A 26,160-nucleotide genomic window follows, 5' to 3' on the forward strand; every position below is an offset into this window, starting at 1 on the left:
TCGCTCTGCTTCATTTAGGAATGACAAGCCTTCTCATTATATTACCTCATTTCAAAGTCACACACATGTGATTGTGAATTTGCAAATGTAGGAAAGGAACAAAATGTTATAGGTCTTATAGTACAAAATCAGTAGTAGTATGGTGTGCAGTATATACACACTTTGCTTGAATCTGATCTGTTGGTCAATGCAAGGCCTCTACTAGACCATCATACTGGCTGAAAAACTCAGATAACAAAGTGTGTTAAAAGTAAAGGACAACTTGACAACTGAATGACTGCTGCACACACTCAGTTCACTGCTTGCTTGCTGCCCTCTAGCGACACTATCAGGGATATGACTCATTGACTCATGACTTATTCCGACTACTCTGATTCTCTACATGAGACATTTAGAATTTACTTTATGACTGCTTTGTCATTTAATGAAGTATAACATCAAAGTCACAAATGTATCAGTGTGCAATTTAGCTATCTGATTCTCTCAACTTTAAATTGTATTCAATTGTAATTATAAAGCCAAACCAAACAATCATAAAAAGAGATTGTGGACTTCTCTTAACATGTCCAGAGCAAAAGCTGTTGTTGCTTATAATGACCTTCTCCAGTGACAAGATACAAACATATTCTCATAGTCTGCTGAGAAGGCTGATACTGAAAATCTGTTGAATCCCACTGCAAAGGTTGGGTAGCACTTATTATTCTTTCTACTGTACAGTAAGTCAGGTGAGCTTACAGTCATTTGAAGGTCCAGTCTTAGGTGACATTAAATTCACTTTAAACTCTTTGCTACAACAGTTGGGAAAACTACCAGCTTGCTGATTGGTTGCTTCCACTTTGACCCCACCACAAATCAGGAAACAAAACCTAAAGATTCAAACCTGTCAAGATAGTTCACATCCAGCCTTTGGGTCTCAGTAGTGGTAGCCCACATCAGCCTATCAAATGTAATGTGTTACAGAGTGATAACCTGTGAACTGCATGGGGCAAAAAAGTGTTGCTTAACCATCATCGATAGGCTGTAAACTCCTGAAACTGAGAGGTGTTCAGAGGGTTTGGAAGTTTATCCATGTACATTTACTATTTTGCTTCAGTCTCACTGCTCTAATAATACTTTATTTCTGCAGCAACTGCTGTTTTCAGCAAAAAAGAAAAGTCCTGATAAAGAAATTATACACTAACTACTCAGCACTTTGACATCCCTCTCACCGTTTTGCTTAAGAGGTTGTTGGCACAGGGGCCAGTGGGCAGGTAACTATCTGCACCTGGGTAGTTTAGGCCTATTTAGCTGGCCTCTTTTAACCCTTACATACTGTTTAGGGTCAAATCGGACCCATTTTTACATTTGAGAGCTTTAAAAACACCATATACACATTTCTTTTAACCAGACTTTTCCTGATGTGAGCCACAGTATCAAAAAATAGAAAAAAAATGCATCTTTTTTTCTTTTGCAGTTGATACAAATTTGACCTGTGTTAATTAAATAAATAAAAAAACAGCATTCAAACGTGCTTCATATTCATATTCTTTATTCATATGTGATTACTTTTTTGTTGTTGTGAACTCTGAGCCGGTTCGTGTCAATGGGGGCTCATCAAAACATTTCTCGCTAAGGTTAAAGCCAAGCTTGAATGTGACAATGAGAGCATTTGAAGGATTATTTGGCCTGTCTTGTTTAAAACCTTGGGAATGTTGTGGTATCCACATGGCATTTTTTGTAGACGTTGGGCGGTAACAATTTTAGGGGGTAATTGTTTACAGCTTGTTGCACTGTCCCCAATTGTAGGTTAAGTTTTCCTAAAACTTTGTGCTCTGTTTTGTGTTGCTTTTGGGTGCCGTGTTCATCTGTTCTGTATGTTTTGAAATTAAGCAAACGCGGAAGTAAATATCAGTGAATCCTCTTGGATCGCTAGGTGCCTTTTGAACGTACCCGTGCGTCATGTCGTCATGTGTTTCCCCCCCTCCTCTCTCTCCTTCTCCCCGCGGACAGACTCAGCCTCAGACATGGCTCCGTGACCTGACACATGGCAGCTAACAGCCATGAACCAAAAACACCAAAATCTGACCATGTCTAAATAGCCTTATTCCGCTTTCTTTCGAAATTATTCCACCTCCTGCAGTTTCCTAGGTAACCAGCCGGCTGTCAGTCTCAGTCAGCGGGAGAGGCGGACTGCTCCCCCCACCGGTTTACTTTCCTCTAATATTCGCTTCATTTTTTTTTAACAGTCACCATTAAGTTTCCGTCTCTTCTGTAATAAGCTCAGCATGGGTGTTCAGGGTTTCCTAGAGTACATAGAGAAGCATTGCGCCAGCGCCGTGGTGCCGGTGGAGCTCCAGAAGCTGGCCCGGGGAAGTATGGTAGGAGGTGGCCGGCAAAGACCCCCTCAGAGCCCGCTGCGGCTGCTGGTGGACGCGGAGAACTGCCTCCACCGGCTCTACGGAGGCTTCTACACCGACTGGGTCAGCGGGGGCCAGTGGAACCACATGCTCGGCTACCTGGCTGCCCTCTCCAAGGCCTGCTTCAGCGGCAACATTGAGCTCCTGGTGTGCTTCAATGGCGCCCTGGAGAAAGGCCGTCTTCACGAGTGGGTCAAGCGGCAGGTGAACGACAGGCAGACCGCCCAGCAGATCATGAGTCACGTCCAGAATAAGGGCACCCCGCCGCCCAAAGTATGGTTCCTTCCTCCCGTGTGCATGGCCCACTGCATCCGACTGGCGCTCCTCAGGTTCCGCGTCGGGGTGAGTGAAACCTCGGCCTGGCAGTGCCTGTTGAGCAGAGCCTGTTTGGACTCCAGCCTGCAGACATGAGCAGGCTCTGTGGTTAGCCTGCTAGCTGCCCACCATGTCATCAGTGCCAACTTCACCCATCAGAAAAAGCTGTTTCCACACTGGGCCAAGTTAACCCAGGCGGCCTTTATGAGCGTTAGCAGTGGGGTCAGTGGCCTGCTTTGCAAAGCTCAACTCATACTGTTTTCTTGTGAAAAGACCTCACAGTATGAATGATGTACACAGCATTAGAATGGGGTCTGATCATTAATTTAAAAAGCCAGGTGTTTGCATAGTAGTAGCAGAGCAAAAACAACTGACTCATTAGTAGAAATGAATCACTCTGGCACATTCAGCCAGTATTATTAGAGGTGAAATGATCAGTCCATCAACAGAAAAATGATGGGAGAAAAATCTAATTCTAATGTGTCAATAATGCAGTAAATCACTGGCTCCAGGTGGTTAAATGTTGAATATTTGCTGTCTTTCTTCATCTTCTCTGATAGTTAACTGTTTATCTTTTGGCCGGTCAAAACAAGTTATTCGGGATGTTAAAATTGTGAACCATGAAGACAATCAGCTCTTGACAATGAAAATAATAGCAAGGTGCAGCCCTGAATATAACTCCCATATTTCATATCTATAAGCAATATTTAATAGATGGTTTATAACTAATTATAATGTAGTTATAAGCAGATAAAGGCCATTTTTGGTGCTCATACAATTATATTTTTTCCTATGAAGACTAGGGCTGGGTATCGCTTAAAAAGTCCTGATACTAGTACCAAACCAAGTATCCTTAAAGTTAAACTGATACCAATTGAATACTTAATTTGATACCCATCCTGTGAATAGAAGTATTACATTGTATAAAGTACCACTCCTCCACATCTAAATGACTTGATTTTTACACAAATGCATTTTGAAAGTCTTCAAATTATTAATATTTATTAAAATACAAAATTAAATTGAAAATGAAAATTCACTGACTTCACCACCACAGACAGTTTGTAGCTGCTGTGGCAGTGGGCCAATCACATGTCGCATTAAATCAAAAAAGGCTTGCGTTGATTGGCTGTGAGCAAGTCCATACAAATAGTCATATTTTTTATCTCTAGGTGCAAAAAGGATCGATTGCAGGTATCATTTGACGGGAGACATTTCCATACTACTTGGTATCAATTTATTTCGGTTGATACCTTTAAAGATATCGATATCCCCAGCCCTAATGAAGACATATTTTATATAACATTTTCTGTTCATACAGCAGCTTCCAGCCCAAAGGAGGAGTTTTAAGTTGTGTGCTGCTTATAAATGCTAAATGATCCTGATGAGTTCTGTGCATCGCCTGGTATACAAAGTTTAAAGAAGCAGTGTGTAAGATTTAGTGGCCTTTAGCAGTGAGGTTGCAGATGACAACCGAATGAATACACCTTCCTCCCCTTTCCAAGCGTGGAGGAGAACCTACATTGTAAAGCTGCGAAAAACATAGAGGTCCCTCTCTAGAGCCAGTGTTTGGTTTGTCCTTTCTCTACTACTGTAGAAACATGGCTGGCCTCCGTAGTAGAGGACCCACTCCCTATGTAGATATAAAGAGCTCATTCTAAGGTAACGAAAACCCAACACTTCTTATTTTTGGGTGATTGTACACCAATTAAAACATACTTATGAATATTAATAGTGTGTTCCACTAGATGCCACTAAATTCTATACACTGTACCTTTTTAAATGTAGGAAAAAAAGACCGCTGGTGTTAGATTAAAAAATCTGGCAGAACCTCTTAGCTGAAGTATCGGGGAAGTTAAAGTGGGACTGTGGTGCTCTTGCTAAAGAATCTAAAGCTCACAGTTATAAGGTGGTATCATCGTGAATATGCAGTGATGTGTAATGTGGTCAATTTGTCGCCTAATTTGTGACTCCGTTCCTCCTCAGGTTGTCCAGAGCGTCGAGGACCACCACCTGGAAGTGATAGCCTTATGCAGGGAGAACGGCTTCCACGGCCTGGTGGCCTACGACTCGGACTACGCCCTGTGCAACATCCCGTACTACTTCAGCGCCCACGCCCTCAAACTGAGCCGCAACGGCAAAAGCCTCACCACCAGCCAGTACCTGATGCACGAAGTGGCTCGGCAGCTTGATCTCAACCCCAATCGTTTTGTCATTTTTGCGTCACTTTTAGGTAGGCGGTGTTCTCTCTCTCTGCTGACACAATATAAATAGTACGGAGAGTTCAGAGCAAGAATGAGCTCACCCCGACTGTGCTTTCATGTGTCTGTGCTTTCTAGGAAATCACATACTGCCTGATGAAGACTTGGCTGCCTTTCACTGGAGCTTACTTGGTCCAGAGCATCCATTAGCATCTTTGAAGGTAAAAAAGTGTTAAATAAAATGACAGGAGTGTTAATTAAATGTAATAAAAGTGAGCTTGAACATCGTTGTCACAGGCTCTGTTCACACCTGGTGTTAACATGCATTTCATATCTCACTTCAGCGTTCTATATGCAAATAAGCATGTACTGGCTTTTTGTGTTTAGTCTGCTGGATTTGAAAAGAATAAGTATTTTGTAAAGACTTTGGTGTGCGTGCACAAGTAGGACTGTCACGATAGCTACTTTTGTTGGACGATACATTGTCTCAGAAATAATCACGATAAATTATATTATTGTCATTTGAAGATCATTTTATACCACTGATATAATGATAATATAATAGCATAATAATGCAAAGGGGGCGGGGGGTGGGATTGTAAAAGAATGTAGTCATATGTGACCCAGACCACCTCTGAATCAGGTCTGAGTGATCTGATCTTGGCTGCATTCACTCCTGTACTCACAGCTGTCCTCCAGTGATCAGATCACCTGAGACGCACGTTAACACCAGGTGTGAACAGGGTGGAATGTCAGTGTATCGTTCCTGCATGTGTCATTATCTTTCTCAATGCAAAGCTCAGTGTTTTTAAAGGGGAATTACACATGAAGGTCAGTTATCTTATCATGAGGATTACTGCTCAGCACATGAAAACAGCTGGATGATGTTTTGTCAACATGATAGCACCTGAGTGATGATGCAGTTGAGTTGCATTATGGGAAATGTAGTACAGCGCAGTACAGTCATCGAGCACCTTTTACACACATGCAGCGCAACAGGACATCATAAATCAGACTATCGTCTCTAATCTGCAATCCCTAAAAAGTTGCTTTTAAATCTTTATTATTCTATAACATTGAACAGTCATCACAAAAAAACCCATTATTGTTATTTATGCAGGTTTAAATATCAAAAACAAGTTAATCTGCTTCGTGATGTGTGTTTGTGTGTGCGTGTGAGATATGATTTGATTGACAGTCCTGGCAAACACAAGCAAACAACCCTCTAACTGTTATTAAATTCTAATTCAATTGTTACTATATCCTGATTGGTGCATGCAAGTATGTGACATCGTGTTCTACCAGCTGAGCCCGCCCGCTTAAAATGATTGACAAGTGCGCCGAGAAAAACAAAAACCACAGAAACGTCTGATGTGAAATAACCAAAACAGATTTAATTCTGGCAGAAATATGTTTTTTTCCATGCAGGAAGGAATCCGACTGACTAAATATCTTTTCAGGACCTTTTTAAAAAGCTGATTTCATCTCTGCCAGTAATTACATCGACAGAGGAGGTTTGTTTTGGCTTCGAGAATGTCATCACTTTCATATTTTAAATCTTTGAAATTTTAACACACATCCATCCAGTTATCTGTGTTGGTTATTATTACCTCGCTTCAGTCGCACAGAAGTTGAACAGCAGTGGCATACAATTGTGATTTAACACATTACACACACACACACACACACACACACATACACACACACACAGTAACCGTTCACTCTTCTCGACTGGTTTCTACTGGTCTTTTTTCCTTTTTTCACAGCGCCACCCAATCAGTCTTTAAACAAATGAAGATTAAAAAGTCCAATTATTCTCATCACTCTGCGCAAAATATCAGCTTTTATACATTCATTGTAGCTTATAAATGAATATCATGGAATGGAAGAATTGAATAGCCAAAGGACTGAGGCAATCAAAGCTATAAAGGCTCAAATTTCAAGGCGTTCAGCTCGGTTCAAACCGTCTCAGTCTGCAGCTGCTGTCACTTGTTGTTCACTTATTAATCTCTCTCAGTGAGGAGGAACTAAAGTAATTAAATTGTAGCCAACCACAGTAGCCAGGCCCAGTGTAGCTTTGGTGAGAAAACTCTTTTTGTTCCTCATAGAACATTTGCAAAACCAGATTTTAAAAAGACCTATCATCTAATAATTTTTTTAACATCTTTTGTGTGCTTGCTATTAGTTTCTCCTACCCTGCCTTTGCTGTTACGTTCTTCAGCAGCTTTACAACTACCAGCTGTATAAGCAGGATGTAAATCAGGCTGCCTGCATGCTCAAACCAAACACACAGACACGTATAAAGATATTGCTCCATAGGATTAGTAGCGGTCAAAAACTCCACCTTTTAAGGATGTGTCGGAGCAGGTGGAATATAAATCCAGGGTGTGGTCAGCTAGGCCAATCACAGGAGAGCATGAACATGAGTCTGTTAGGTCTCGGGGAGTACAGAGTTATATAGATTGTAGATTGTATATTGTAGATAGAACACCTGTCCTGATGCCTGAAGGTGCAGTTTTTGATCCTTTGCATTTGTCTTTGAGGTCTTCTGGTGTGCAAGGACTTTTTAATTTTTTTTATTTGGACATTGAATAATCTGAAAATTACCGACACATTAGCTGTACTTGTACTGTAATTAAAATCTCTATTCTCCTCAGCTCATTGATTTTTGACGTTCAGGAAACACACTCATAGATCAGTCTTAATTGGCTAATTGATTTTCATTATAAACGGGTCGTCACGATTGGCTCTCAGAGGCTGAGCGATGTTCACGTAGAGGTAAATTGTCAGGAAGATAAAACGGCGTGATGCATGTTTCATGGTTCGGACATCCTCAAGGAAACATGATAAATATGTTGATGAGATGTGTGACATCTTGTCCAGCACTGACTGGAGATTTACGGTGCAAATGCAGCATTGTAAACAGCACCAGGACCTTGATGTTAAAAATAATCCCTATAAACTTTTGATAGGTTGACCTGTTCTGACCTCAGTGTATTATCATTCCTCAGGTGCGTGCCCACCAGCTTGTGCTCCCACCCTGTGATGTGGTAATCAAGGCTGTGGCTGACTACGTCCGCAACATCCAAGGCATCACTGACCTGGAGGCCATCGCTAAAGACATCTTCAAGCACTCACAGGTAATGAAGAGCACAGCTGGTTTTGGCTCTGTATTAAAACATGGACAGTCACTGTTGTCTCCTGCTGAGATGATGGATGTAATGCAGATTGTTTTGATCACATACTTTTTTTGTTGTTGGAGTGATCGATAACAGGCTGGGCTGTGTGAGGCTTTGATTTTTAAACAGATTTCCAGGTGACCCATTTTCAGGTTGCTAAACATTTTAATGAATAAATGGTTCAGCAGTAAAACAACAGTGACAGCAGGAATTAGCAGCAGGAGAGCTGTTTAACTGACTATATTTCCAACATACAATCACAAGTAGCTTTTAAACAGTAACAAACCAATTCTATCCTTAGAGGTTCACAGCTAAATAACACATGTAATAAGTCAAGAATGCTTTTACATGGCTATTGAATCATTTTCATGCTTTATTATTTGAACCAACTATTGATCAATTGAACAATTATTGGATGGATTGTCATGAAATGATGATGAGATTTTCATGTATGTCACTATAAATACTTTTGTTGGACGATATATTGTTTCAAAAATAATTGCAATAAATGATATTTATTGTCATTTGAAGATCATTTTATACCACCGATATAATGATAATATAATAGCATAATAATGCAGGGGGGGTTGGGATTGGAGAGTGGGTGCTACACTTGCTTAGCTAATGTGACATGAATAGCCTCTTAGCTGCTAATGTGAAGTGTGGCAATATTGAGGTGAAAAAAATGATGAAGATCATGTCCATCTATCATATGATAAGTCTATATATAGACATGATGATGTTGCTAATTACATTATTGTACGATAAGTTGATAATTGAATTGTTGTGACAGACCTACTTTCATGATCCCCAGAGGATGAATCCTAATGACTTAAATGATTCCCCAATGCTTCCTGTAATGTTCACATTTGTGATTTGAAGTCAAATGTGCAAACTATTAGATGGATTTCCGTGATATTTGGTTCACACATTCTTGTTCCCAGCAGGGTGAATTGTAATAACTTTGGTAACATCTTTACTTTTTTCTACTAGCTTTATGTTCTGGTAAAAATGTGTCCAGTTTGTGTTTATAACTAAATGCCTGCAAAACTAATTATGTTCTCATTAGCTTCTCATGATAGCATGCTAACCCAAAATGTTGAACATGGTAAACATTACACCTGTGTAGCATCAGGGTGTTATCATTGTCAATGTGTGTGCGTTAACGTCATGGATGTGGTTAGCATTTAGCTCAAAGTACTGTATACAGCCTCACAGAGCTGCTAGCTTGGTTGCTGACTCTAATCTTTCACTATTGTTTATTAAATATTAAATACACTGAACTTCCAGGTATAGAAACCAAGAACTATGTGAAAGACCAGTGCTTTGAAACCAAAGAGATTTACTTTTATTCACAGAAGTTTCTGGAAAAAGAGATTCCAGAAATGTAGCGCTAAAAAAGTGTTGTTAGCTTAATTTCAAGCTAGCATTTAGCTTTGAGGCAACTGCAGCATTTTACCAAACATGTACAACACTGAGCAGATTCCAATAGAAATATTACACAATTATATCATGAAGCAGGTATAAAATGAGTAAAGAACACAACATATACAGATAAATCTGACAAGCAGGTGTAGGATCAATATAAACAATGAAAAAGGGAATCAAGATGAATGTTTTTACTAGCTGTATTTTTGTTGCCATTTTGGTGTCTGCACTAAATTTCCAGTCAAAAGACATTCAGTGAAGACTGTACAGCCTCACACTCAACAGAGGATAATGAGTCATGAATGTGTTACTGTGAAAAGGAGAAAATGTGATAACGTGGCTTCATCACACATTTCACTGTGTATTCATGCATTATACTGTGTCACAGTCAATATTTCCTCTTCTCATTTCTTATTTCAACCACTTAAAATATCTGAATTTGTTTTACCAGTCAAAGAATAGCATCCAAAAATAGTTTTAATACCTATTTGCAAACTGTGTGTACTGGAATAGAATAATGCTGGCAGTTCATTACCAGCATAAAACACATCAATTATTTATTGTACACTACTCAGTCATTCATTCATTCAGTCATTTTAACTGTGTTGGGAACTATTTAACCAATATGTTTGCATGTATGGCATCTTTAGCTGTAGTGCTCTTTGTCTGTGTGAGCTGTTCTCTGACTGTGCTGTTATTTATTTTTCTTTCAGTCCTGCACTGATGACAAAGTCATTCGATTCAAGAAGGCAGTGGAGTTCTACTCAGCTGCCAGCAGACCCCTTCACTTCCCTCCACACTTAGGTGGGTGATGCACAGTGTGAAGGTCTGCTGTTGAATACTGTTGGTCGGAGCGTATCCACAGCAGGAGGAAAGGTTGCTATGTAAAATGTTGAGAGGAACAGATGACTTGAAGATAGACTTGCAGGGCTCCAGTCTGGCTAAGAACCCACGTTGCCATGTCCATATGTATCATTACAGTGCCAGAAATGTCACATGGTATATGCATGGAGAGGAGGAGGAGAAACATACATGTTTACACTTATTTTACCTGGTTAGACCTTTTATCAGGACTGTGTGAGAACTTGACACCTTTATCTTTCTTAAGCTCCTGTTGGACAAGATTACCATCACAGGGTGAGACAGAGAAGGAAATATACACTGTACTCCTCAGTACTTTTTCAAATATACTTAGAAAAACATAATCCACTGCACCACAGCGTTAATATCCAAACTATAAAGGGAGCGGAACTACGCTCTCTTTACAACTCGTATCCCTTCACTGTCATGTCCACTGGAGACTCAACCCTTCTTTTCTCTTGTATACAGTCCATTTTTTACAGTCCATTTGACTGTATCAAATCCAGCCTCCCTGCTTTAGTTCTTAGATAGTGGGTTAGTCTTTCCATGGATTATATTTCCTTTATAATGTCCAGTCAGTGTCCTGGGCTTGGAAGGTCACATTTCAACCAGCTCTTTGTGATGGCATTTGGCATTTTACATGCTGTATCAACATTTTGAGGAGATACATTTCCTTCTTCTGAATGATGTCACCTGGTATCATACCCAGGTATATAATCCTGGAGTACTTTGGTACCTTGTAGCATAAAATCTCCTCAAGAATCTGTGTAAATTGTCTCAGAATGCTTGTAATTTCATACATGACCAGAAAACATTGCCGGGTATTGCTGCTGCATGCCTAAATGTTTATTTTTGTAATATGGGGTGTGATAAAGAAGTGGAGTCCTGACTTCCACATTTGAACTACCACATTTCTAGATGGCATTTAAACTGTGAGACAGGGTTTGGTCTAAAGCAGACATTCTGCAGGACAAAGCCAAAGCGTCCACAGGGGGGCGCAGGAGAGTAGAAAGTGAAGCAAAGACGCTGCATGAGTTGAAGAAGAGTCAAGAATCGTTGTACCTCTGGGAGTCATAACTGAGTCAAACCTGAACACACAGACATGAAACTACTTCCTCATGATAACCTTAACTCTGATGTCCATCACCAATAATCCTCCATAAGAATAAGACATCAGAGAAAAGAAGATGCTGCAGAACTTGCTTGAGAATCGTCACATTTTTTCATATTCTTCAGTGTCACAGTAACCTAGTGATGGTTGTCTGTACATCCACCACTACACTGCAAACAGGAGCTGCTAATAGCTAATTCTGCACACTTTTAATGGCGTCAATAAGCTAAAATATTGGCAAAAAATTGAACACAAACAAAACAGCAGACCTACAGTATATGTAGCTGACATCTGATGAGTTTTTATATGCCTTTTTCATATGAAAGTCAACAACCTAAAATAATAAGTTCTATCTGTGTGTTTATTTCACAGTCAGACCAAAACACATGCGAGTGCCTGCTGCAGTGCCACAACAAGCATCTCCAAAAATGATCAACATTCCACAGGTGCCGCCGCCTGGAAAACCCGGGGTAAGACTGTTAAAATACACTGCATCCAATAGCGATCTACCACAGCTGCTTCAGTAGAACTTATCACACCTTTTTGTGTTTTGTCTCCCTCTCAGGTCCAGCACTCGTACCCGGAGCCTCCGGCAGAACGCGGTCCGCCTTTGGACTCGGCGGCGAAAAGCCTCCCGGAGCAGAATAGCTTCGGCAACATTCCTCACGAAGGGAAGCACACACCGCTCTACGAGAGGTCCTCGCCTATCAACCCGGGACAGGCCGGCAGCCCCGACCGCACAGAGGCCGCTTCCTGCAACGCCTCCTCCACGTCCTCCTGCTCAGAGAATGAAGAGAGCTCAGCCACAACTGCCAAGTGAGTTCAACACAGCTCATCCTCATACTCTCTATGCCACTGTGTCCATTCATACAGAAGATCAGTATCTTTCTTTTTCTCTCTCCTAGACTGCAGTTTTTTTTATTACTTCTAAGCTATAAGCGTGTGTGCTAGTCACATACATGGTGATCAGTGAGGCATGTTGTGATTGTTACTCACAACACCACTTGTATATAATAAAACTTAATAATAATACACTTTATTTATAGAGCACCGTTCATACAAAGAATGCAGCTCAAAGTTCTTTACATAGAAAAAGAAAAATACAATACAATTACAATAGCAAACAAACAAATACAAATAAAATTAGACAATTTGTAAAAAAAAGTTTAATAAGTTAAAATGACAGTAGTTCATTCAAATCCAGATTTATTAAATATGTTTTAAGCTGTGGTTTAAAAAGTTTTAGGTAGACTATTCTATCATTTTGGAGCATTACAAAAGAAAGCTACACTGTTTTCTTGTGTGTATAATTGTGTGTATTTAAAGATCTGGGAGCTTGTGAAAGATTGAAGGAGAGTCAGAGTGATGTAGGCTGGTCTCCAAACCAGCTTAAAATCTATTCTAAAACATACTGGATGCCAATGAACTTTAACTTGATTCAGTTAAAACTCTATGAATTTGAATTAGTTGTAGTTTTTCAAGTGACTGTTTTGGTAGCTCAGTAAACACAATATATATGACTTGTAAATATGAATCTTACATAGAAACAACAGATATAACCTACTAAATTTGGCAAACTATCTCTATATTATCTAATCACACTTAACAGTGATGTCATAGGCTTCTGGAGTACATCTGTACATCACTGCAGCAAGGTGACATGTTAAACCAAAGGAGGTCAACAAAAACAAGATATTCTGTGGCTGTTGGGTTACTCTTGAAATATGAGAATGTGACTCCTGGAATTGATGTGATGTGATCAGCTGATGGTTTTATTAGAGAGGACTCAGTTCACTCATGATCGTACAGTTCGTTTTTCATCGACACCTGCCAGCAAAAGTGATGTTTACCCTGCTGAAAGTGACGATGTGTATGTTGTTGTAGTCATGTTAACGACTGTAAGGGAGAATGGGAGCAAAATGGAAACACTGCTCATCCTGAAAACACACCCGAGGACCTGGAGGACCAAACAAAAGTGAGTGGATCATCAGGAACAGCTCACATCAGACCTGATCAGAAAGCCAGCAGCTCTCTAAACCTCTCCGTCCCCTCCTCTCTATCCACAGGCTGAACTCTGCGTGACCTCTGCCGGGAACCCCGCGTCACAGGCAGGAGGTCTCCACAGCCTGAAAGCCCACATCCCCTCCCTGCTCTCCATGCCCACCAGGAACCACATGGACATCACCATCCCACCTCTGCCCGACGTGGCCCCCGAGGTCCTGCGGGTGGCGGAGCACAGACACAAGAAGGGCCTTATGTATCCCTACATCTACCACGTTGTCACCAAGGTCAGGCACTCGCTCTCACTTTAAATATCATTAGAAAGGAATTCAAATAAAGCACATGTAGATAAAAGTGATGCAGGTGTTGAGGTAACGGTGAGTCTTTGCAGGGAGAGATCAAGCTCTCCGTCACCATTGAAGATGAAGCTAATAAAGACCTGCCTTCAGCGGTGCAGCTGTTCCGGCCCATCCGTCAATATGTTTACGGAGTTCTCTTCAGCCTGGCAGAGGCCCGGAAGAAGGCTGAGAGACTCGCCATGAGGAAGAACTGCCTCCCTGAATGTGAGTCCCTGCGAGTCAGAGAGATCCTTAATGTCACTGCGTCACCTGAGCAAATATTTATCAAGCTTCTCAAAGCAGGAAATAAAGAAGTAACTAACCTAAAAGTTTCAGTGATGCAGTTTTTTTTGGTTCTTTTTATCAGTTATCTCCCCATGTCCAATGATTCCAACATAATTTACACTAAACAATCATTACACAATTACTTTATTAATAGACCAACATGTTTCAGCCTTCATCAGGGTCATCATAAAACAAATTATAAGCAGTATTTAAATAGGGTAGTTAAAAGGCAGAAAAAAACTTAAATAGGTAAAAAAAAAAAAAAAAATCAAGAAATTACCCATCTTGGTAGATAACCCATTGGCATATCTGGATGCACATTATTGGTTATTTTTTGTATATATTTACTTTTTTGAATGTTTTCTGCTTCTAACTACCCTATTTAAATACCGCTTGTAATGTGTTTTATGCTGACCCTGATGAAGGCTTCTTGCCAAGATGCACTGGTCCATTAATAAAGTTCTTTACTACAAGTGTTGCTGGAGCTTTTTTCCTTCTCCATGCACCTTGGAAGTAGGTGAAGTTGTGCCAGAAAACCTCCACTCAAAGTTCAAACTCTATTCTCTAACTTTAACACAGCTTCATTTTTACATATGAGGTCATTTTTTGACCGACTTTTGTGGGATGTAGAAGAAAACATATCCTTTCTGCAAAACCTGCACATCACACAATGAGAAGAAAAACAGCTGATTAAGATCTGTCATTCACTAATGAATCAAACTTTCCTCACACAGAAAATGTGCAGATGAATTCCAAACCACACATATTTCTTATAAACTCTACAGCAACTAAAGACTTTCAGTGTTTCTTTACATGTGTGATCTTTGAAAGCAGAGCAGGACGCACCCTTTTTATAATCTCTCTGTAGTTTAATTGTTGCTGCTGCAGCTCATCACTCACATCAGACTCTGTACTGTTCATGCAGAAATGAAACCTACACAGTTAAAGAGGAAGTCTGCAGATTTCACACATTTTATCAGCGTGTGTTTCCAGGTATTAGGGAGTACTACTGCATATGTGTGGAGAAAATAAAAACTAGTATGAAGCATTTTGCGTCTCCAGAGGAAGATGTGTGAAATCTTACAAATAGCCTTGAGTGATGTCACTGAACACGGTTTAGGCCAAACATTGAAAATGAAACAAATCTGCGTGTGTGGAGTTAGAAAGAAATGAGTGTTGCTCCAGGCTACATTAGCCCCAATCACCCCAATCTCTATACATCAGTGCAGTGCTAAATCAGTGGAATACTCCTTTAAATTACCATCACATTTACTTAATGAGGCTCTATATTATTGCCATGGTTGGGAAGGTTACTTTGGAAATGTAATAGGTTACAGATTACTAGTTACTCTATTTAAAATGTAATAAGTAATGTAACTATTTTAATTACTTCATCAAAGTAATGTAACTTATTACATTTGATTACTTTTCTAATTTTCTTAGGGTAAATGGTCCCATTAAGCACCAAAATCTAAGTTCAGCTGTTTTTCATTAATACTGACATGATTTATAAGAGAGATCATTTCTTATAAAGCAACATTTATCTCTCATTTGAAAATGTAATTCATTAGTTCATGTAGATTTTGGAATATAAAATAAAGATATTTGATGAAATAAGTCAAAATGATCTTAATTGGTACTGTGACACCATTTAAGCCCATGTGTGCTCCAAATAAGCCCATGTCATGATTTATTTACTATATATAAAAAATATTGATCTCAAAGAATTAAAAACAGCAATATATGTATTCAGTAACATGTCCAATATTTAAAAAAATAGCAAAATCCTTAAGGTGTAACTTCAGATGTAACTTTTTAACCCTTTGTAATCATTAACATTTTCATAAGTGACTGTAATTTAATGACACATTTTTTCTCAGTAACTAACAGATTGCAGTTACATTTATTTTGTAATTCATTTACGTAACACTGTTATATGTAACTAGTTTCTCCCCAACACTGATGCCTATACACATAAAACCTACACATAGAAAATGATGCTATATTGTGCATTTCAAATGTTACTAATGTTTAATATTTCAACAGCAAATATATTTACAGTATATTCATTTTATCTTTATAAGGTACACTTTATAAATGCTAACATTGACCTTTATGTCTCCCTTAGACACACATGTGATGGTCAAAGAGTGGGCAGCCTACAAAGGCAAGTCTCCCCACACTCCAGAGCTGGTAGAGGCTCTGCCCTTCAGGGAGTGGACCTGCCCTAACCTGAAGAAGCTGTGGTTGGGGAAGGCGGTGGAGGACAAGAACCGCAGGATGAGGGCTTTCCTTGCCTGCATGCGCTCCGACACTCCGGCTATGCTGAACCCCGCCAACGTCCCCACGCCCCTCATGGTGCTGTGCTGCGTGCTGCGGTGAGTAGACTGCGCAGCGAAACCGAAACAAACCCAACCACAGCGCAGACCTGACACGCACTTGATGATGTAGATTTCACTGCCTAGGTTTCATTGAAGTGAAGTGGATAGAGAGAGGGAGGGGGGGAATATCTGAAGACAGTGTTGATCAGTCTCTGCTGTCCGTAACACTGTTAACCTTCTGTGTTTTGCTTCAGGTTTATGTTACATTGGCCAGGAGTAAGAATTTTGCGTCGTAACGAACTTGACGCTTTCCTAGCCCAAGCACTTTCTCCTAAACTTTATGAGCCTGACCAGCTGCAGGAACTGAAGGTGACTTTGTAGTGATTTTTTTTTTTGTTTTTTTTCGTATGAGGAGTGTCCGAGAAACACGTACGAAAAAAAAAAAAGTCACGAAATATCTCGACCAGGATCCACATCCGAAAGAAATTGGCCTAGCGTCGCCAGATTCCGTATCGTGGTGTTTCTGTGGACACTCATCATCTCCTGAAGACAAAAAATAAATAAAAACAACCTGCTCGACAAAAACGGCTGTTTTTTTGTACGGGCACGTTGTTAACAAAGCTGTAGCTTTGCTCACTAAAATGATGGATTTACGTAGAGCTTTGGAGTAACTTTTGAGGGTGGGGGTTTCTCGTGTCACGTGTGGATGGTTTATCAACTCCACGTCTCCAAGCGAGTTATTAAAGACGCTGAAGATTCTCATTTGGACTCAAGATGAAGAGGAGAGAAAGAGAGAGAGTGTGTAAACCATCCACATGAGCTGTGCGCTTTGGTCCTCGTGTTGTGTCTGTGTGTAGCTCTGTCAGCCTGCCTGTTCTCCGCTGTGCCGGGTCATCCAGGGTTGTGTCTGCTGGCTTTCTGTGTTGGCTGGATTTAGTTTGGTTGTGTTACCGCTGTATTTGGGCAAGTCAGGAGTGAATGAGGGGGAATAGGGATGGCTGCTTACGCTTGCTCTTTGCTTAGCTTTGCATTTCATTCATCTGAATGCTCAGTTGGGGCTGTTAGAGGAATATAATGGCTTTTTAAAAAAATGTTCTTTTCACGTGGATGTTTCTATTTCAGATCGACAACCTGGACTCTCGGGGAGTCCAGCTCGCCGCTCTGTTCATGAGCGGTGTGGACATGGCTCTGTTCGCCAACGACGCGTGCGGACAGCCCATCCCCTGGGAGCACTGCTGCCCCTGGATGTACTTTGACGGCAAGCTGCTTCAGAGTAAACTCATCAGGGCCAACAGGGAGAAGGCCCAGCTCATTGACCTCTGTGACGGTCAGGTTAGCCTCATCCACAACACCCACACACGTCTGAAAAAGTGCGCTCCATATAAAGACCTCAGTATGCTTCAAGCCAAACATCATGTTCAAACAGCATCAGGAGGACAAAGTGTGTCAAGCTTTCTTTCCTCAAGGACATAAATGCTGTTGCACAGAAAGGTAGTATACAATGAAAAAGAGAGGCTGACACTGTGTCAACTCACATACGTATGTTAGTACACTTCTTTGTAGTACACTGTGTACACTATGTACTTGTGTAGTGCACAAATTTCGTCATGTTAGTGTCTCAAATCAAACATGGATGTTGCACACTTACCGGAAATGATGATTAGCTAGTAAGTAAGCTAGCATTAGCATACTAGCGTTGGTAAGCTAGCATTAGCAAGCTAGTGTTAGCATTGGTGTTATCTTTCGTGGTACCAAATCATTACAGACTGCTAAATCAACCTAATAAACCTACAGATGGCTTATATGTGACAACAGTATAGTGGTGCTTTGTGCAAAAAACACATGTATAATTTACATTTGTATAATGCAGCGATGTTCACCATAGTAACAACATCCTCGGACACCATTTCCTGTTCGAAAATTAGTCCCTCCCCTTCCACTACGTAGCCAAGATGGCAACCGCTAAGAGAGAAGTGTCCATAGTCACACACTCAACTTTTTGACCATTTTTAGTGCACCATACAGGTACTCGCAGTGCACTGCATTTTTTCATACTTCTCAGTGTGAACGCACTTCAGAAGAAGACATCTGAGACACAACATGAGAGACTTTCAAACATTAGACACACACACTTTTCAGTCACTGTGTTAAATTGTCTGTTTCAGAAAGTTAAAAATATCATGCTGTTCGACAATCCAACAAGCACTTAGTTTCAAGCATACTCAGGCCTTTTCATCCGTTTTCACACCAATCATATTGCTTTGAAACTTTAAACAGATATGTACATCTTCAACAGTCCAGTTATCCGCAGGGCTTGAAGAGACACACAGTTCAGTTCCTTTAAAAAAGGCTTTAGAATGTAGTAAAAGGTCAGAAATGTTGAATTGTAGTTAGACAGTAATATTAGATTGTGTGTGAGGCTGCAAGAAGCTGTTTGAACCTTTCTAATGGAGTTTCAGTCCATCAGCATCATCAGACCTGCAGCAGACACCGTCACTACTGCAGCTCAGATACTCATCCACTCACACTGGAAAAGTGTCAAATTGAACAAGAACTTCAATAAACTCAGTGAATGAAATATTTTGTTATGACTTACTCCATCCATGAATTTTGTACCACTTATCAGGGTCCCGGTCAGGTAACTGATCATTAAATTATCAGGAATTCTTATTATACAACTGAGTGATATAAATCATGCAGTTGATAAGTAATATTAGGTTTTATTGTCATACGTTGGCCTGTATGGTGACAAACAGCATTCTGTGTGATACTAAAAAGGTCTTAAATTTAATGAAGTGAAAACTCCACAAACCCTGCTTTTGTTATTCATTCACACATAGATTATTCACTGATTGACATCGTTGCTGAAAAATAAAATAATGAATGAATGAACAAATGTTTTGATTATTAGCAGTTTAAGTCATTAAATAAACAACAAGATTTGGACTGCTTATTTCAGACTTCTCATCCATCAATTATAATCCTTTAATCAAAACAGAAGCTGTACATTAACTAATACAAAAATAATCATTACTACACATTAAATACTGTTTCTTTAGTGCTATTATAACATTCACTAGAGCTGAATAATTAGTTGATTCATTCTCTGATTCCAGCTTCTAAAATGTGAATATTTTCTGGTGACATTAGACTGAATATCTTTGGGTTGTGGATGTTTTCACACAACTAATAGATTAATCGAGAAAATAATCAACAGATGAATCAATAATGAAAATGAAGGCCTAAAATGGCTCTAAAAATCTGTAGCAACCAGTTCAGGTGTCAGTAAACGACACTGATCTATACACACAGACGCTGTAACATGTGACATGAATATGAATCATATGAATATGAACGTGAATGAAACTAGCCGACACAAAGATTCTATTTCCACCTGGCTGGGAACCATCACAGTCCAGATGTGTCCAGATGACACTCTGTTGTAATGCATTCCTCTGCACCAACAGCCATTATTACCTCTCCAGATAAGATATGCTGATACACATCACATGTTAAAACCTGCTGTAAACGAGCCTTTTATCACACAATAGATTCATTGATGGAGCACATTAGATTATACCTCATATATAAAAGCTCTTCCTGCTTTTTTCCCCTGTTAAATCTTTAGTATCTCAGAGCTCATGAATCATGTTTCTACCAGCAGCTAGCTTTCAAATGTCAACGAGGTGAATAATGGTTTAATTCCCCAATAATTTGATCAAACAACTCTGATTATTGTGCTGGAACATTTCTTTTTCCCCTGCAGCTGAGCAAATGTACCAGTCTGTTAAATAAATAAAAGAGACACTTAAACACTGCCAATAGTCTGATATTGATTAGATGCCTTCCAGCTGCTGATTTTAGTTTAATAACTGCGCTGACTCAGCTCCAAAGAGTTTTTGTGTTGAGCCACAATTGGAAAAGGTCAAATTCAGTCTCACACTGAGACAAGTAAACATTAGAGAAAGGCAGAGTTAAAATATTTCACCAGATAAAGAGCAGGAATGGTGTCAAGGGTTACAGTTGTGATCAGTTTTCTCTCTTTTCAGGCTGAGCTGGTCGCCAAGGTGGAGAAGATGCGTCAGAGCATCCTGGAAGGTCTCAACTTCGTTCGTCCACTTCACCCTCCTCCGTTCCCGCCGCCACCGCCTCCCCTTCCTCACGGGATGCCTTTCTACCCCCCCAACGGCTCCTTCTACCCCCCGCCCCCCATGATGCCACCTCAGGGGAGAGCCAGGGTGATGTCAGGTGAGCACAGCTGAACAGGGTTACTATCTGCTAGTTTAAAAGTTCATCATTTCTAATTCCTTCATTAAACCAAACCATCATGAATTATTAGGATTATAAGTCTGTGTAAAGTAAGAATAAATATGTGTTCTGAGTTTGACATACCACAGAAAAGTGTGTTGTTAACCACCCTGCCAAAATTTGAATGATTAAAAAAAAAGAAAGAAATTAGGCTAGGCAAAGTTGTGTAAAAGTCATCCTCTTTCTCTGCTCCCAAACGCTGTTGGCGTGTCCGCCGAATTCGCTGAAGCCCCGCCCCCTACCAAGTGTCACCTGTCAATCAAAGTCACCACCTCTACCACAAACATGGACGCTCCGTCTGAGAGCTTTCTGCCACTAGCTCGGCAGCGAACTCGGCGGCTAGCTCGGCTGCTAACTCAGCTGCTAACTCAGATAACTGGCTAACTGTAGACTGTAGTAGTAGTAGCGTTAGATGTAGTAACAATAACTCGCTGTTAGAGCAGACTCAGGGTCTTATATAGTAGGGGAGGGACCATGGTCACGCGTGTACGCCACTACGTCACGGGGTAGCCCTTTTTTGCAGGCTCAGAAAATCAGGAAAAATGAGAGGGTGAGAAACAGTTAAAGGCTCTATCTCCACAACTCAGTACTGCATAGTTATCAGCCTTTTCACATGTTTTCTGTAACCATTTTCCAACATGTCAATATTCAAGAACTTTATTTGCCATTTGTGCTTGCACACATAGGAACTTGTATAATATGTTTAGAAGTAAATCAATGAATTGACTTTACACGGACTTTAACATAGAGCGTTTTCAAACTTGTTCAGTCTGGTTGAATCAGACACATCTGAGAGTTATCACGATATATCGGTATTGAGGATAATCGTGATATTTAGAAAATGTAATAATATTGCTATCATGTTAATATTGTGTAAATAATCCAACACTTCTTAAATCATTTCTGTTTCTTTCCACAATTAACAAAATAAACATAGTTAAAGACGAGTTAACTGATAGCATTGTTATGTTTTTCAAATGTTCTCTAATTATTGCCATAATATTGTTTATCGTTAATTCTTTTGGCCACTATAATCGTACAGTGAGACTCAGTGAATCTGAACACAGCAGTGGCAAAGCCACCCTTTAGATGAAGTGATCTCATTCCTCTCACAAACAAATTCTGTGGTAATTAATGTGTGGTGAGAACATGATCCGACCTCCATCTGCCCCGACTACAAGCCTGAGAGTTTGAGTAACCAGGTGCACTTTGCATGCTGGGATGCAGAGATAACTAAACAGTTCAGTGCCCTTAAAGAAAGTCCTTAGAAGGTATTCAAAAGTACTGCATACTTTTTATTTCACATTAGTTCAACATCTATAACCATTGATTGCATCTACCACAAGTGAGGCAGGTGTGTCACTTTATTGTGCTGCAGGAAGCTGTGGAAGCCTTTCTGTGGAGTTTCAGTCAGCACTGTTAGGAATATTGATACAGCTGAGTGATCTAAATCCATAACCTTAATATTTGTATATAATATATAACTTTAGGCAAGTTGTCCAGTTGTATTAACTACTATTCAATGTTGTAGTAAAAATGTCTTCAAAAATCATACATTTATTTTGGTGAACACGGCATAAATATTGGTTTGCATTCTCATTGTGGACCTAGACACATCTGACCAATGAGAGGAGTCCTCACCTGGCTATGATGCTTTTTAGGTAGCTCAAATTTTTTTGGTGGTATAAAAGAAACAGGTCCAAATTTACCATCTGTTCCACTGGTTGAGAGCAGAGCAAAAAACATCCTGGATCAGCTGCACAACCATGAGGGAGTGGTATAATAACATACATGCACTGTCACTGTTTAATGTTTGTAACTGTTTTATTGTCCTCTTTTTTTATGAGGAATCCAAGGAATCCAGTCACAGGGCGGGAAGCTGGAGATAGCCGGAACTGTGGTTGGTCAGTGGGCCGGTACTCGGCGCAGCCGAGGAAGAGGAGGCTTCCCTGTCCAGGTGGTGTCTGTTGGAGGACCAAACAGAGGGTAAGCACAGAAAGAGAATATGACTCACTTTATAATCTGCTCTGTCTATTATTATTATTTATCTTTATATGTAATGTAGATATGTTTTTGTTTCCTGTAGTCGTCCGAGAGGAGTGATTTCCACTCCAGTCATCCGGACGTTTGGTCGGGGAGGCAGGTACCACACTCGGGTCTTCAAGAGTCAGGGAGTGTACCTGGTGAGTTTGTAATGAATCATTCTTTATGTGGAATACAGATAAAATGATTCATACTTACAGTTAATTACACACAGAGCTGTCATGTTATCAAACCTGCCAGTGTCAACGTTTAAAAGCCATTTGAGGGGAAAATACACAAACATTTGCCTTTAAATGTGTTTGAAACTGTAAATACTCCTACACATTTACTCCAAAAGTGAACTTATTTTTGCACCCTCCTCTGAATTTTGATACGCAGGTAAATGTCATATGTGCGAGCGGCATCACGACATTCGGTGTGTGTCACCGTACAAATGTCAAATGCTGCAACTGACAATGCTGCAGTTTTGACGTGGCTGTAATGTTTCAGTAATTTTCATGGCTGTTTTTCTAAATGTTTTTCCCTGAAGGTGGTGCTGGCAGAAAGATCACAGCGTCACCAAAAACACAAGGATGCATTTGTCAGACACCATGACTATACACAACAGACGTCATGTCAGTGGGCTGGAACTGTTCATCAATCAATCAATCAGACTTTATTTTTATAGCACTTTTCATACATAATGCTTAACATAGTAAAAAAACAATAAATAAATAAAATGAAAATAAATGATGACTAAAAAACAGGAAGTGAGGAATCACTATCATAACTCTCATAACTATACATTGAGGAGACACCAGAGGTAGGATAAAAATATAAGAATTCAAAATTCCAAAATAAAATAAAAGATTAATCAAATATAATAAAAGTCACTATAAAATAAAGTGGGTAAAACCCACTTATGTGGGGTATTATAAGAGGAAAACGAAGATAAGAAAATGAAGAGGAAATGTAATGAAGTAAAATCAGACATAAAAGGTGGAAATTAAAATAGAATAAAAAGTATAGTTCAAGTAGATGATGAAGATGAATACAGAATAATATCAGTTTCTGTTATGCTTCACCATAGACTGAACATCCTTTTTACAAAAGATCAAAATACATCTCTTGCTCTTTTCACTGTGTAATTACGGTGCAACAACAGTATACACAGTCATTGTTTGAACTTTCAGCATTGGGATGAGACAGAGCTAAACAGCCTCTCAGCAGGTCTTTGTGCCGGTTAAAACCCCGCTAATTAACTTCTACATTGCTCCTCAGTGTTTCTGTTTGTCAGCAGCACTTTCAGCCCACATCTGCCTTTTGTTCCTGTCGCACATCATTTTAAAAGAAGAACACAGTCACCGCTGCCGTGTAATTGTGTTATTTGGCAACAGCTTCAAATCCTTTTTTTTTATTTTTTATGTCTCTTTTGTGCCAGAATAAGCCCGCTTATAAACCCACTTATACATCTGGACACGACGCAGCGAAGGAGAGAAAGACGCCCAAGCCGGAAGAGAAGAAATCCTCCTCCGCGCCGTGCGACAGCCCCGCCGCCGAGAACGGCGTGGTGGAGGACAAAGAGCCAGACCAGCTGAACGGAGATAAAGAGGAACACACGGCTCTCATCCAACCTGAAAGTGCCTTTAGCTGTGACTCCAAGACGTGCAATACTAATCCTCACTTAAATGCACTAAATGTAGACAGCGGCTGCCATAGAGATGAAGGTCTGGAGGCCGCCGTCTCAAAAGAAGAGTAAGCCTATTTTTCTAGAGAGGGTGAAGGATGAAAGATGGAACAGGATTAGGAATATCTGGAAATTTCGTAAAAGCCTACAGTCAATGTAAACATGTTTTCCTCTCAGACGGAGAAATGAGATGAAAATTCGGAACCCTCTCAGCAAACACAAGCGTACAAGACGTATGACACGCGCTAGATCATGGAGCCGCTCGCTCCCTCGTCACCTACACAAGATTCCTACACGTTTATGAAATGCTACTTTTTTTTTTTTTTTCCTTCCATCAGAATATTAAAAAGCTTCATGAAAAATTGTAGTCGTTATAGGTTTGATATTCTTTCAAAGTACTTGGCATCACGTACGTAGCCATAGTACGGTTATCGGTTTTGTGTTGTCACGGTAACTGCTTAATAAAAACCAAACTTATAAAAGAGGAAAATTAAATGCAGACAGTTCCAATCATCAGATTGTTTGGTTTATATTTAAGCAGCTTGTGTCCGTTAGTTCAGCCACATTTAGTTCCAGACAATTACAGTCATTTAGCTGTAAGTAACATTTTGAGAAAATCGGACGCGAAACATCTCGTAAGATTTCGATACTCCCGGGTTTTCTTTTTTATACTCAAAATGGAGAGGCTGTAGTTTTACCGCTTCAACATAAAAAAAAAACCCTCTGCATGGTTCACAGTTGAACAGGTGTGTAATTATTATGCATGTTGTCCTTTTTTTCCTTTCATCCTCTTTCAAGTACTGTGCCCATTCGGAAATTTTACGAAAATCGCTAATATCAGTGATAGCCCATTAAAAGGTGTTAACTGTTAGTAACGGATTTGTTCTGACCTTGAACATTTTTTGTGATATTGACCTCTGTTGCATTTAATTAAAAAAACAAAAAAACAAAAACATGTTATCTAGCCACTTTGAAATAGTGTATTCAAACTATATTGTTCTCTGTTGCTGTTTTCCGCATTAGTCAAATATCCGAAGAAAAAGAAAAAACACATAAAAAGCTTTAATCAAATTCACTCCCCCCCCCCCCCACCCCCTTTTTTTTTGTGCTCCACCTTCCAATTAAAACGTTAGCCAGTGATCAAGTTTTGAGATTTTACTTTGGTGTTGTTTTTAACACTCATGATTCTACTTCTACACCATCATTTAACATCTACACTTAATTCCCCTGAAGCTTTTCATCTTTCATTAGTGATCAGAAAAATGGTGTGTACCCCCCCCCCCCCCCCCCCCAGTCCCTCCCCTTCCCCTCCTGCAAAAGCTAAATAGGTTACCTTCTATGTAAGTTGATCAGAGTTTTTCTTCCTAACTCATGGATTGTAAAAGAAATGAACTGCTGTTGGGTTTGGTTGAATGTTGACGGATTGTGGTGTGGTGTATTTGAAGGCAACTTGGCTACAATGCTTAATAAAACTATATTCTTTTAGTACAAGTTATTGGTTGTTTGTTTATTCCCCCCCCCCCCCCCCTCATTTCCATAACAGTATGGTTGCATTAATATTTAATTTTTCCTGCTCACTGACAAATCCCTGCATGCATTTTTTAAAGACAGCAGTGAGAAAATCTGTTCAAAATGCAAACAGGCAAAATGATGAAATGATGACTTTTAAGGTTTAAAACAGAAAGCTAAAACAACAACATCATGGCA

The 26,160-nt window shown here is 39.9% G+C and overlaps 1 protein-coding gene across 3 annotated transcripts; it reads left to right on the top strand.

Moving 5' to 3' along the window:
* The first annotated feature begins 1,992 nt into the window (after positions 1-1,992).
* On the top strand, positions 1,993-25,938 carry LOC134004161 (constitutive coactivator of PPAR-gamma-like protein 1 homolog). Of its 3 annotated transcripts, none has more exons than XM_062443325.1 (17): positions 1,993-2,738; positions 4,698-4,944; positions 5,051-5,133; positions 7,924-8,052; positions 10,233-10,323; positions 11,864-11,961; positions 12,057-12,307; positions 13,376-13,466; positions 13,558-13,779; positions 13,884-14,055; positions 16,244-16,493; positions 16,691-16,805; positions 17,559-17,768; positions 20,486-20,684; positions 22,592-22,730; positions 22,810-22,927; positions 24,208-25,938. In XM_062443325.1, the coding sequence occupies exons 1-17, from the start codon at positions 2,265-2,267 to the stop codon at positions 24,523-24,525; spliced, it is 3,207 nt and encodes a 1,068-aa protein (XP_062299309.1). In that variant the 5' UTR covers positions 1,993-2,264; the 3' UTR covers positions 24,526-25,938. The 3 variants fall into 3 exon arrangements, with proteins under 3 accessions (XP_062299309.1, XP_062299318.1, XP_062299326.1); XM_062443334.1 differs by having other exon boundaries at positions 22,831-22,927; XM_062443342.1 differs by lacking the exon at positions 24,208-25,938 and adding an exon at positions 23,317-23,467.
* Positions 25,939-26,160: the final 222 nt, after the last annotated feature.

The sequence above is a fragment of the Scomber scombrus genome, chromosome 3, assembly GCF_963691925.1.
Source record: "Scomber scombrus chromosome 3, fScoSco1.1, whole genome shotgun sequence".
NCBI lineage: Eukaryota > Metazoa > Chordata > Actinopteri > Scombriformes > Scombridae > Scomber > Scomber scombrus.